We start from the raw sequence: 11670 nt of genomic DNA, 5'->3' as shown, positions 1-11670 counted from the left end.
CCTGTCCTGGTGGGTGCAGGCCAGGCTGGGATCCCTGAGCTCGGTGCCAGGGACTCTCTGGGGGCACTGTCCAGCCCAGGGGGGTCACTGCAGCCCCTGAGCTCTGCTGTCACCCTGCTGGCCCCAGCAGGGCTCAGGAGAGCTTGGCTGCCCTGTGAAAAACTCCACTCTGCTACTTTGGGGCTGCCTGTTGCCCTTTCCATACTGTGAGCTGTTCTGATCCCTCTCCTGGGGAAGGGAGGAGCTGGAGCAGTGCAGGGCCCTGGGACCTGGGCAGCAGCTGTGTCCCCTTCCCCTTCCCTGCCTGTGGGGCAGACACAGCCAGGCGCAGGGATTGTATCTTCACCTGCCTAATGCTGCGTGTGGCTCTCTGCAGTCAGCTTTGGTTACTGCCTCAGGCTGCAGTGTCACCAAATTTCTGTGCTTTGCCACCAAAATGCCAACACTGTGCACTGTAGATGAGTCTTCCCAGCCGGAATGTTTCCTTTCACAGCTCTCTCATCTCGCTGTGTATTTTCTGACCCACCGAGTCTCTCTGGTGTCAGCAGCTCAGTGTGTGCTAGGTGTTGTCCCAGCTGTGCTGCTGTCAGCTGCAGGAGGGGCAGGAGGGGCTGTGATGGCTCTGGCAGCAGGGCTGGCGCTCAGTGTGGCTGTTGTGTCCCCCAGGGTGACTGTCGCTCCTACAGCTACGTCTGTGGCATCTCCAGCAAGGATGCCCCACACTGGGAGTCCCTGATGTTCCTTGCCAGGCTCATACCACGCATGTGCCACAACATCAACAGGTGAGTATGGATCTACCTTTATTTTTAATTGTCTGATTCGTATGTGGAAGTTTAGCATGTGCACACATTTCCCTGTTTAATCTGGTGTCTGATATTTTTATATGTTGGACAGGTGTATCATACAGAGGTCACAAATACACAGTGAATCAAAATATGGATTTATTTCCAGCTTGAAAAGAAATTGCTGGCCTATATCCTTGGATTAGGCAGCACCACTATAATTTATGCAAATCCCTTCTGCAAGGCTCCAGGCTGGGGCTGAGCTGTGATGTGCGGCACTTTGGTTTGCCTTTGTGTCAGGAAGGGATTTGTGAGGGGCTGTCAGTTCTGATGCACAGGGAGGGCTCCAAAGCAGGGCACTTTGATCTCAGCCGAGCTCTCTGAGGATGCATTTCCTGCCCACTCGAGTCCATGACTTCTCCAGCAGCTGAAGGTGCTTAGACACAAAATCAGCTCTGGAGAATTATACCCTCCTTGCCTGGCTGTGGGATTTCTGCCAGAGCTGCTTAGAATTGCTTATAGCAAAACTTCATTTTCTCACATAAGTGACACCTACTGACAGAGCTCTTACTCTGAAAGGTGACACCTGGAATTGCAAGGCACCTGTTTAAATGAAGTGCAGAGGGGACAAAAGAAGGTGTAAATCAGGATTGCCTGTGCAGTTCCAGAGTGTGTCAGAAAATGAAAATAAAAGCCAGTTTGTGCTTCAGAGCACTGCTGATTTCTGTAAGCTCTGCTGGGCTCAGCAGTGCCCTCCTGACCGTCCCACAGCTCTGGGAGCTCTGCTGTCCCCAGGCTCTTTGCAGGCTCCTCTGCTGTTCCAGGCACGCTGAGGAGGCTCCTGCCCAGCTGGCTTTGCGTTCCACACAGAAATGCACGGTACAAACTGGCAGATTTGTGTGGTTTGGGCCTCAGACAGGTACTCCTGGTTTGCGTCTGCAGGCCCACACACCGCGTGGTGGATCCATGCGCGAGGCCACCCCAACTCTGCTGCTTCTCCTGCAGCTTCTGAAACACAAGGAATGACATTAAAATCACGAAGCTGATGTGACTGCTCTGAATGCAGAAGATGTTTTGTTGCAGGTGTACTTCTGTAGATTTATAAATTGCAGTTAGTGCCCCGTGCTGAAGGCCTTCATGAGCAACGAGGTGCAGCGTTTAATGGGGGGTGGGCGCTTTCCTGTTCAGAGCTGTGAGCAGAGTGAAGCCTGCTGCTGTTCCCAGCTCTGTGCTGCCCTGCAGCAGCAGCTGGAGGCAGCGAGCTCTGTTCTGTGTGTTGCAGAGTGGTGTATGTGTTTGGCCCCCCTGTCAAGGAGCCCCCCACGGATGTCACCCCCACCTTCCTGACCACAGGAGTCCTCAGCACTTTACGGCAAGCTGACTTCGAGGCTCACAACATTCTCAGGGAGTCTGGTAGGTGCTGCACCTCATCCCGGGGGTCACACCCGTGTTTCCAGACCCCTGCAAACCCACTGGGTGTCATCAGAGTGGTGCTGTCAAAATCTGCAAGCTGGTATCTCGAAAGAAGTGATCAGTTAGTGGAGTGGCAGTCCAAAAAAGTGATCAGTTAGTGGAATGGCAGTCTAAAAAAGTGATCAGTTCGTGGAATGGCAGTCCAAAAAAGTGATCAGTTAGTGGAATGGCAGTGAAAATTTGTGGAAGCTGATAGCCAAAGGCCCGGAATTAATTTTAGGGGATTTTGGGGACTGACTTGCTTCTGACGCATCATGAAGCTCAAAGCTGTGGTGCTTCACTGCAGACTTGTGCAAAAAGTACTGGCCGGCAGCTCAGTCACCCAAATCCCTTCTCTTTGCTGAGCTCAGTGTTTACCTGAGGTGAAGGGACTTGACACAGTTTTTAAGTGGTGTTGTTTTTGGGGAAAGCCCAGATGCCAGGTTTCTCATGGGGGTGATGCTCACAGCCTGTGGTGGTTTCAGATTTCTTAACTTGCAGTCAAAGCTGCAACCCCAACCCTGCACAGCCAGGGAGTGGGGGGTCCCCTGGATGTGCTGCACGGGCAGAGCCTGGGAATAAACAGTTCTGAGGTTCAGCCTCTTCAGGTTTTTACTTAATTACCTTTGGAGATGTGATCTGTGTGGGAAGCACTGCATCAGCCCTGCCTGTATCTGCTATAAATCAAGTTACAGCAGATCCCTCTCTCTGAGGATCCATACTCAGTTTGCAGAGCTGTGTGAACAGAATTTGTACAGAATTAACCTCAAAAGGCTGAGATAACACTGTTGGCTGTGTTGGTAAAGCTGTAGCTGTGCCTCGCTAACTTTTGGTGACACTTGGCTCTGTGTGAATGAATTGCTCCTAAAAATAAGCCTGGAGTTGTGGCTCAGTGAGAAAAGCTCCCTGTGCAGCAGCTCAGGCCAGGGCTGGCACAGGGAGGGAGCCTGAGCACCATGAGCTCCTCACACCTGCATTTTGGACCTTCAGCTCCTTGAAACAGGGAACCTGGGGAGCTGTGCGTTGCCTTTCAGGAGGAGATGTTGGAAAATGAGGGAAATGGGATTGTCTGGAGTTACCTGCCCACCACCAAGGGATGCTGGAGAGCTGTCTCCTGTGTGTTCCAAAGACTAGTTCAAAGAATAGTATTTCAAAGACTAGTTCAAAGAATATTTCAAAGATTTATTTGGGAATATCTCTTTATTGGGCTTGAAATGGGGACTGATAAAGCCCCCTGGTTTTATGTTATGTCAGAAGGAAAGTGGCTCTTCCATTGATTCACAGTGAATTACAGGGATAACACAGATTAGCTGGGATTTTTCTGCGTGCCTGCAAAGGCTGAGGATCATCTCAAGTGGCAATTTATAGAATCTCAGAATGGTTTGGGTTGGAAGGGACATCAGGGATCATCTGCTCCAGGCCCTGGGGACACCTTCCACTTAACCCAGGCTGCTCCAAGCCTTGTCCAGCCTGGCCTTGGACCCTTCCAGGGATGGGGCAGCCGCAGCTGCTCTCCCAGTGCTGGTTTGCAGCTGTAGAGCTGCACCACTGCTGTGGGACCGGGGAGAGCAGATCCCACAGGGGGTGGGGGGTCAGATCCCACAGGGTGAGGGGGTCAGATCCCATAGGGTTGGGGGAGCAGATCCCACAGGGTGAGGAGCAGATCCCACAGGGTGAGGGGGTCAGATCCCAGAGGATGGAGGAGCAGCTCCCACAGGGTGAGGAGCAGATCCCACGGGGTGTGAGGGGAACAGATCCCACGGGGTGAAGAGAGCAGCTCCCATAGGGTGAGGGGAGCAGATCCCACAGGATGGAGGAGCAGATCCCACAGGATGAGGGAGCAGATCCCATGGGGTGTGAGGGGGTCAGATCCCACAGGGTGAGGAGCAGATCCCATAGGGTGAGGGGAGCAGATCCCACAGGGTGAGGAGCAGATCCCACAGGGTGGGGAGCAGATCCCACAGGATGAGGGAGCAGATCCCATGGGGTGTGAGGGGGTCAGATCCCATAGGGTGAGGAGCAGATCCCACAGGATGAGGGGAGCAGACCCCACAGGGTGAGGAGCACTCGTGGTTCCGAGCGGGAAGCGCAGGTGGGAGCAGTGCAGAGCTGGTGTCACCGTGCCCCGTGTGTGCTGCAGGCTATGCTGGGAAGATCAGCCAGATGCCAATAATCCTGACCCCGCTGCACTTCGACCGGGACCCCCTGCAGAAGCAGCCCTCGTGCCAGAGGTCAGTGGTCATCAGGCCCTTCATCACCAGCGACTTCATGACGGGCATCGCCGCCACGCCGGGCAGCGAGGTGCCCGAGGAGGTGAGGGCATCCCAGCAGGAAGGATCCTGTGTGCACCCATCACAATGCACAGAATGCACCTTGGCTCTTCTCCTGCAGCACTGCTGAAAAATAAGAATTGATGGTTTTTTAAATATTGATCTGTCCTACATTTGGGAAATGTTGGGGAAGCCCCATGTGGATTTCAGTGTGGATACTTTGACCATAACTTATTTCATGTCTATCCCATGAGATATTTGCATATCAATACAGCAATGTATTCTGTATTGTGGTTTTGGTGCTAGATGATCTTGGACAGAGCACAAAAGGTGATTCTGGTGGAAATAACACAGAAATACAGCTTTTTCTGTGCTGGCCTCTTCTGGACGGATGCATATTCCCAAGTCAGGGAGCTCATCCCTGGAGCACTCATTGTTCCTTGGTGTTCCAGCTCCTGTTCCCCTCCTGAGCCCCTGCTCCCCTCAGCCCCTGCTCACTGCACTCTCCTCTCACCCCTGCTGCCTTCACCTTGAGTTTATTGCTGTTTTTCTCTGTTATAAATAATCATTAAAAAGTTGTGGCATTCTGGGAAGAAGAACTGACAAAGTGAAGGGCTGGCAGGTGGGTATGACAACTCCAAGGTTTTGCAGCAGAGCTGAGCTAAAATACAACCAGTTAAAAGGAAAGAGTACCCCAGCCATTCCTGGGATTTGGAGTTAATTTTTGCATCATAATTGGAAATTTTCTGACGTTGGGAGTTCAGGAATTACTTTTCTTTGGCACTTCTGCTTTTACTGGAACTTGCAGTTTATCATCTGAGTGCCCTGTTTGCTCTTTAGGTCACTAAGGGGACTTAAAAGTCAGGTTCAAGCTTTTTTTTTTCTTTTTTCCCTAACTTTATCCATGGCCAGTCAAGTACTTTGTCCCTCTGGGAATGCACTGTAGGAGTAGGACTGAGCTTTTATTTTAAACACACTTCAGGAGCATATGAGCATTGTTTAGTAATTGTATATAATTGAAGTCCTCTGCTGTAGGGCAGTCTATCCATGAAAAGAACAGCTCAGGTTGCCATGTGAACTACTATCCCACTGTATAAAATGAGGATTCATTTGTCTTTAAAAACAACCAAACACCACAAAACCCACCCCCAAACAAAACCCTGCATTCTTCAAAATGAAAAATGGTCATTTTAAGGATAGGTGGTAGTGTGGTGGCTAAGTGATAGAGGTTATAGAGAATAATCATAAATAAATAAATCATATTTATGGGGGAAATAATCAAGTTTTTCTATGCAGAGCAATGCAGTGTTAAATTGTGCTTTCACTATAAACAGAACAGCAGCTCATGTAAGTGGTGTTGGGAACTGGGGGGTTTTTAGGGAAGCTGAACTTCTCAGGATCATCAAATTCTCCCCTGGAGTCTTGCAGCTGACATGGATTAATTGTGAGCTCTGGAGGATGACTCTCACAGGAAAGCAGAGGTTTTCTTCCAGTTATTTTATTCCATACCTAGTGGCAATGTGCTGGTCCCAACAGGCTGTGTTGTCCAGCACAACTGGTGTCAGCAGGTTGCCCTCCAGCTTTTCCAGGGTGATTTTTGTCATTTATAGGACACAAAGTAACACAAGTGCACATACCACTGTTCATAAGGTGGAAAAGAGGGGGTTTATTTTCTGACTCTAACAGTTACAGATTTCTAAAAGTGACCGTGGATTGGAGGGTGACAGTGCCACCTCTCCAATGACACTGGACAAACCAACACTCTGTCAGATTTCTCTTCTTTTATAAAAGAATGCAAAACAACAAGTTAGTTACAGAAAGTGTGTGAGAAAGTTTGCTAGAAGAATGCAAACATCAGAAGGCTTGGAAAGTCTTAAAAAATCAGGGCGACAGATTTTCATCAGGTCTGTTTCACAGGGTGTTTTCCTGATACTCTGTTTCCCCTGCCCCACAGGTGGTGTTGAAGATGGTGGCAGAGATCAAGAAGATCCCTGGCATCTCTCGGGTGATGTACGACCTGACATCGAAGCCCCCAGGAACTACGGAGTGGGAGTAGCTCCCTTTTCCCTATCCAAGTACTGTGTGCAGTCTAAACCATATCAGAAACCATTCCCAGTGTTGACATGCAGTACTGTGAAAGAGTGACTGGAGCTGCTGCAGGGCACCAGCTGCCCAGCCAGGGCTGAGGCTGTACGGGTAAATGACGGTGCCAGCGCTGCCAGCCAGGCCCCTCTGCTTTGCCTTTGCCTCTCCAGTGCCCCGAGTCCCCCGTGTCCTGTTACCTGTCGTTTCGGTGTCTCTTTGTTTTTGTACACTGTGGAGAAAGAAGCAGTTTATTTACTTCTACCAAAAGCATTGTTACAGCCCGGACGTGTAAGAGGAGTTGATTCTTTGTGACCAACCGCTTTGGGACGGATTTATTATAAATAAATATTTTGCCAAATGCAGTGGTGGGTGCTGTTGAGTCGTGGAGCGGCTGTGTGTGCTGTGCCTGTGCTCTGTGCTCCTGGGCATGGCAGCGAGGGGGAGCAGTGCTGGCCTCTCCTGGCACTGCCTGTCCGTGTGTCTGTCCCTCTGGGCCACAGCAGAGCTCCCAGCTCCTCCTGCCCGTGGCTCTGGGCTGGCAGGAGGCAGACCTGGGCGTGCAGCTGGCAAGGCAGAGCTGCTGGGCTGTGCCTCCTGTGTCCCAGCGCTGCCCTGTGCTTCCCTTGCACCTGGTGATGGTTTCTGTTCCTGGCAGGGTTTTGGTGATGGTTTCTGTTCTGCAGCTTTGCTCTGGCAGGGTTTTGGTGATGGTTTCTGTTCTGCAGCTTTGTCCTGGGCAGGGTTTTGGTGATGGTTTGTGTTCTGCAGCTTTGCTCTGGCAGGTTTTGGTGATGGTTTGTGTTCTGCAGGTTGGCTCTGCCAGGGGTTTTGGTGATGGTTTGTGTTCTGCAGCTTTGCTCTGGCAGGTTTTGGGGTGTGCTGTGCTTAGCTCAGTCTGTGAGATCATCCCAGGTGTTGGTGTGGAGCCCTGCTCAGGGTGAGCTCCCCAGCCCTGCAGCCCCTCCTGTCACTCCGGTCCTGCTGCTGGTAGTGAAGCAATAATTGGAGGTGGTTGCTGGACAGGAGCTTTCTGGTGTTCTGAGGCAAAGCCATTTCCATCCCCCTGAGCCTCTGTGACAGGAGCAGCTGGATTCTGACCTGGGCAGGTTCCAGGAGCCTTCCCACTGGGGCAGCTGGAATTTGCACCCACCCCTCTTATCCCTGGTTTCTCAGTTCAAGCAGTTGTGTTTTGTTCAGCTGTGAGATCACTGCAGTATTATGGGGTGAAATACTTGCTTTGAACTGTTCAGTAACATGCAGTATTTCATGGCTGTGGCTCCTTTCTGCCCTTGCCTGCATTTGTGAACTGGAATCATACTGAAAGTGTTTGTTCTGTATTTTTGGTGGCACACATTTTCCTGCTCTTACATTCCCTGCCTACACGTTATGGAAATGGGGTTTGGAAATTTCTGCTCCTAGGAAATGCCCAGCTGGTGTCAATGTGTTTTCTTGCCTGTGTCACTGAGGGGAGTTCTGCACCAGGGGAGGAGGTGCCATGTCCCAGCCAGTGCTCCCAGGGCTGCTGGGGACACGGGGGCAGGAATTGGGGAGGGGGGCTCTGCCTCCCCCCAGCCCTGCTCCAGGAGGGCTCTGCAGCCTGGGCAGCTTGAGCTGAACTGCTCAGTCAGTCACCTCCTTCCCAGAGGGGGTGGTGATGTGCACCCACAGCTGTCACAGCCTCTCAGAGCTGCAGTGATGTCAGAGATTATTGATTCCTGTGCTGCAGGGTGGCTCTGTGCCTGCTGGCACCCTGCAGGGGGGGTTTGCCGGGGCAGCACCTGGCCTGCAGGTAGGGCTGACCTCACAGGGGCTCCCAGTGGAGTTCTGTGCGTTCAGCTTTGGCAGGAGGGGCTGGGCCAGCTGCTGTCGTTGCTGGGTGGTGTCTCACTGCAAAGGGTGCAGAGCCAGGAGCTGAATCCCTGGTGAGAGGCAGAACCCCCTCAGTTCTCACAGCAACGGGCTCGTCCTCGTGGCTGCTGTGTTGCCTTGACAGCAGCAAACAAGCAAAGCTGAGGGAATCACTAAAAATAATGCAAATAATCCCGGGAGCTCTGCAGCCCAGCCCCTGCTGCATTCTGCCCAGGCTGTCCCTGTGCAGCTGCACTTGGTGTGCTGAGGGGTGCAACGTGCTCCCAGTGAGGGCTGGGGCTGCAGGGAGCTGGGACAGCCCTGGGACAGCCCTGCAGCTCTCCTGGCTTGAGTTCCCTGGCAAAGTCCTTGGAGCTGCATCCTGACCCTGGGCACCACGTCTGCTGTGCTCTGTCACCATCCCTGAGCCCCTGGGCTGCTCCCCTCTGTGTTCCTGCAGCTGGGCAGCACCCCCTGCCCTTCCTCAGCTCAGAAAGTTGGGTGCTGAACATTCTAGGCGTAAACCATTGCACCATGGATCAGAATGTCTCATGGGAGTGGAGTCTGTGCCCCTCAGCCCTGCCTGCAGCTGTGCCATGCCTTGCAGCCCTGGTTTGGGAGGTTGGTGTGCTCATCCATCCCAGCAGCTCTGGCTGGTTTGGGAGGTTGGTGTGCTCGCCCCAGCAGCTCTGGGTGTTTTTGGGAGGTTGGTGTGCTCATCCATCCCAGTAGCTCTGGCTGGTTTGGGAGGTTGGTGTGCTCGCCCCAGCAGCTCTGGGTGTTTTTGGGAGGTTGGTGTGCTCACCCCAGCAGCTCTGGGTGTTTTTGGGAGGTTGGTGTGCTCACCCCAGCAGCTCTGGGTGTTTCTGTGCAGCCCCTGTGTACTGGACAGCCAGAGTGGAGAGGAACATCACACTCTGTTCACATTTCTCAAGAGCCAGTTCTATCTAGCACCTAGTTTACAAACTGATACCTGTAGCTGCCCTGTACAATTGTTCACCTCGAGTCTTCAGTAAAACATGTCAGCAATTAGAGGAATTTGTATTGGGGGCATTCCCCATCAGTCTCAATTTTTAACATTTTTCTGCTTGTGAAATGATAAAGTACTGTGAGCCTTAATTTTTATCCACAAATAAAAATATTATGTTTGAATCTTGTTGTAACTCTTTTTTAAATTATTATTATTATTATTATTATTATTATTTGTAACTCTTTTTTTATTATTTTTAAGGGTTTATGTGTAAAACTATATTATGAATAGGAATTTGTATTGGGTTGAGGAAGCTGTTTTCATGGATGTAATTGATTTAAATATCTGCTCAAGAGCCCCATTAGAGCTCTTTAGAGAATATTTCTCCTTTCCCATGTGGTTGGGAATACAGAGATTTATATAAAGCTGCTCGCAGGATTTCTTCCCTTTTTAAGTGTTACTTAGGGTGGGAAAAAATGTTGTGGGGTAGAAGAAGCTTTGGAGAGGGTCTGAGTGGTGGGTTAATCAAGGGGAAGGGTGTCTGCTCCTCACAGGGTGTGGCTCTGCCCTGGTGGCTCCTGTGGGTTTCTGCCCAGGAGTGAACGATGCTCTCGAGCAGCCTTCATCCCTGGGAAATGCTTCCAGCGCTGCTTTTGCAGAAATTCTGTCACCATGTGGGCAAGGTGAGCTGGGGCAAGTCACTGACGAGGGCCCAGCTTCCCTTTTGAGGGCTGGGGCTGGCCCAGCTGTTGGGGTTCCGTGGTGTGGAGAGGGGGATGCTGCTCCGGAAACGGGAGTGCAGCGGGAATTGGGGGAATTTGGGGCTTCTAGAGGAAAAGAGGAGGTTTCCTGGGTGAACACTGGAGTGATGCCCACCTGCTCCTGGGCACCCTCAGGGGCAGAGCCGGGGCTGGGCCAGGCTGAAGGAAAGGCTGAGGGGGCAGCCCTGGGCTGGGCAGCAGCAGGGAGCAGCACCCACACGCCCAGGCTGGGGCTGACTCAGGGCTCATTCGGGATGATCTCGGTGCTCTGCAGAGCTGGGGTTTATTTTTAGTCCCTGTGTGGTGCTGATTGCCATGGCAATGGCACCACGGGCTGCAGGGCTGAGCCTTTGGGGTGGAGGGACAGCTCCGTGTGCCCTGCCTGCTCCTGGGTGCAGCTCCAGACAGAGCTGGGGCTCTGCCAGCCCCAAACACAGCCCCCAGCACAGGATCCATCCTGAATGAACATTCTGGATCCAGCCTGGAGCCCTCGCCTGGAATCCACTGCTCAGAGCATGGCCACCATTGCACCAAATCCATCATTCATTCATCATTCATCATTCTGAATCCATCCTGGAGCCCTCACCTGCCCAGCAGGGAATGCACTGCTCAGAGCTGCTCTGAATCCATCCTGGAGCCCTCACCTGCTGCTCAGAGCATGGCCAGGACTGCGCTTCATTCATCATTCATTCATCATTCATCATTCTGAATCCATCCTGGAGCCCTCACCTGCCCAGCAGAGAATCCACTGCTCAGAGCATGGCCAGACCTGCCCTGAATCCATCCTGGAGCCCTCACCTGCCCAGCAGGGAATGCACTGCTCAGAGCATGGCTAGGGCTACTCTGAATCCATAATTCATTCTGAATTCATCATTCTGAATCCATCCTGGAGCCCTCACCTGCCCAGCTCCAGCAGCTCAGCCCTCAGTATGAAATTCATGCAGAGAAGTAAAGAGCGTGTGGGTGCTTCTGCACCTTGTGGTGCTGGCTGAGCTGCTCAGGGACCATCGGGCCCAAAGGCCTCCCTCAGCTCTGCCCATGCGCCTCCAGAGAGGCCCGAGTGCCTGGGCTCTCCTTGGCCCTGGAAAACTTTCCCCTTTCCCATCACGGGGTGCCTGGTCACTGCTGGGTGCAGCTGAGAGCAAGCCCCGAAGAGCTGCTCATGAGTGACCCCCCTGAACTCAGCAAAGAGGGGAAAACGAGCTAATTAACACAGCCAGGAGTTCTCCTCTTCACTGGGGTGTGCTGGGACTGCCCTTTGGCCCCACAATCACATCTAGAAATTACTGCAGAAGATAAAAGGCTGGAGAGAGCCACTTCCACTTCAGATTTAATTTCAGCAGATGGGCTCATGAGGCTGCCGTGCCCTGCTGCCCTTCAGGGAGGCAGCTGGGAGCTCTGGGGGCTGCTCTGGCGTTTGGGGTGACAGGGGTGTGCTAGTGGCTCTCTGGCACAGAGTGCAATACATAACTTTGCAACTGTCACAGCAGGCCATCCCCAAA

The 11670-nt window shown here is 52.4% G+C and overlaps 1 protein-coding gene and 1 long non-coding RNA gene across 2 annotated transcripts in view; both read left to right on the top strand.

Moving 5' to 3' along the window:
* The window catches only part of GMPS (guanine monophosphate synthase), a 21320-nt gene extending 14369 nt beyond the window's left edge, over positions 1-6951 (top strand). The window contains exons 14-17 of the mRNA XM_014312301.2: positions 667-782; positions 2065-2195; positions 4375-4547; positions 6459-6951. Of these exons, the coding sequence (XP_014167776.1) occupies positions 667-782; positions 2065-2195; positions 4375-4547; positions 6459-6560 (522 nt within the window). The 3' untranslated portion in view covers positions 6561-6951. The remainder of the gene's footprint in view (positions 1-666; positions 783-2064; positions 2196-4374; positions 4548-6458) is intronic.
* A 2159-nt stretch (positions 6952-9110) lies between these two features.
* LOC115947672 lies at positions 9111-9589 on the top strand. The gene is made up of 2 exons (XR_004081533.1): positions 9111-9143; positions 9188-9589. It is a non-coding gene; the product is annotated as an uncharacterized LOC115947672 (long non-coding RNA).
* The last annotated feature ends 2081 nt before the right edge of the window (positions 9590-11670 follow it).

Source organism: Geospiza fortis, unplaced genomic scaffold (genome assembly GCF_000277835.1).
Source record: "Geospiza fortis unplaced genomic scaffold, GeoFor_1.0 scaffold172, whole genome shotgun sequence".
Taxonomy (NCBI): domain Eukaryota; kingdom Metazoa; phylum Chordata; class Aves; order Passeriformes; family Thraupidae; genus Geospiza; species Geospiza fortis.
Note: the sequence above shows the minus strand (reverse complement) of the source record. Positions and strands in the feature narration are given on the sequence as shown.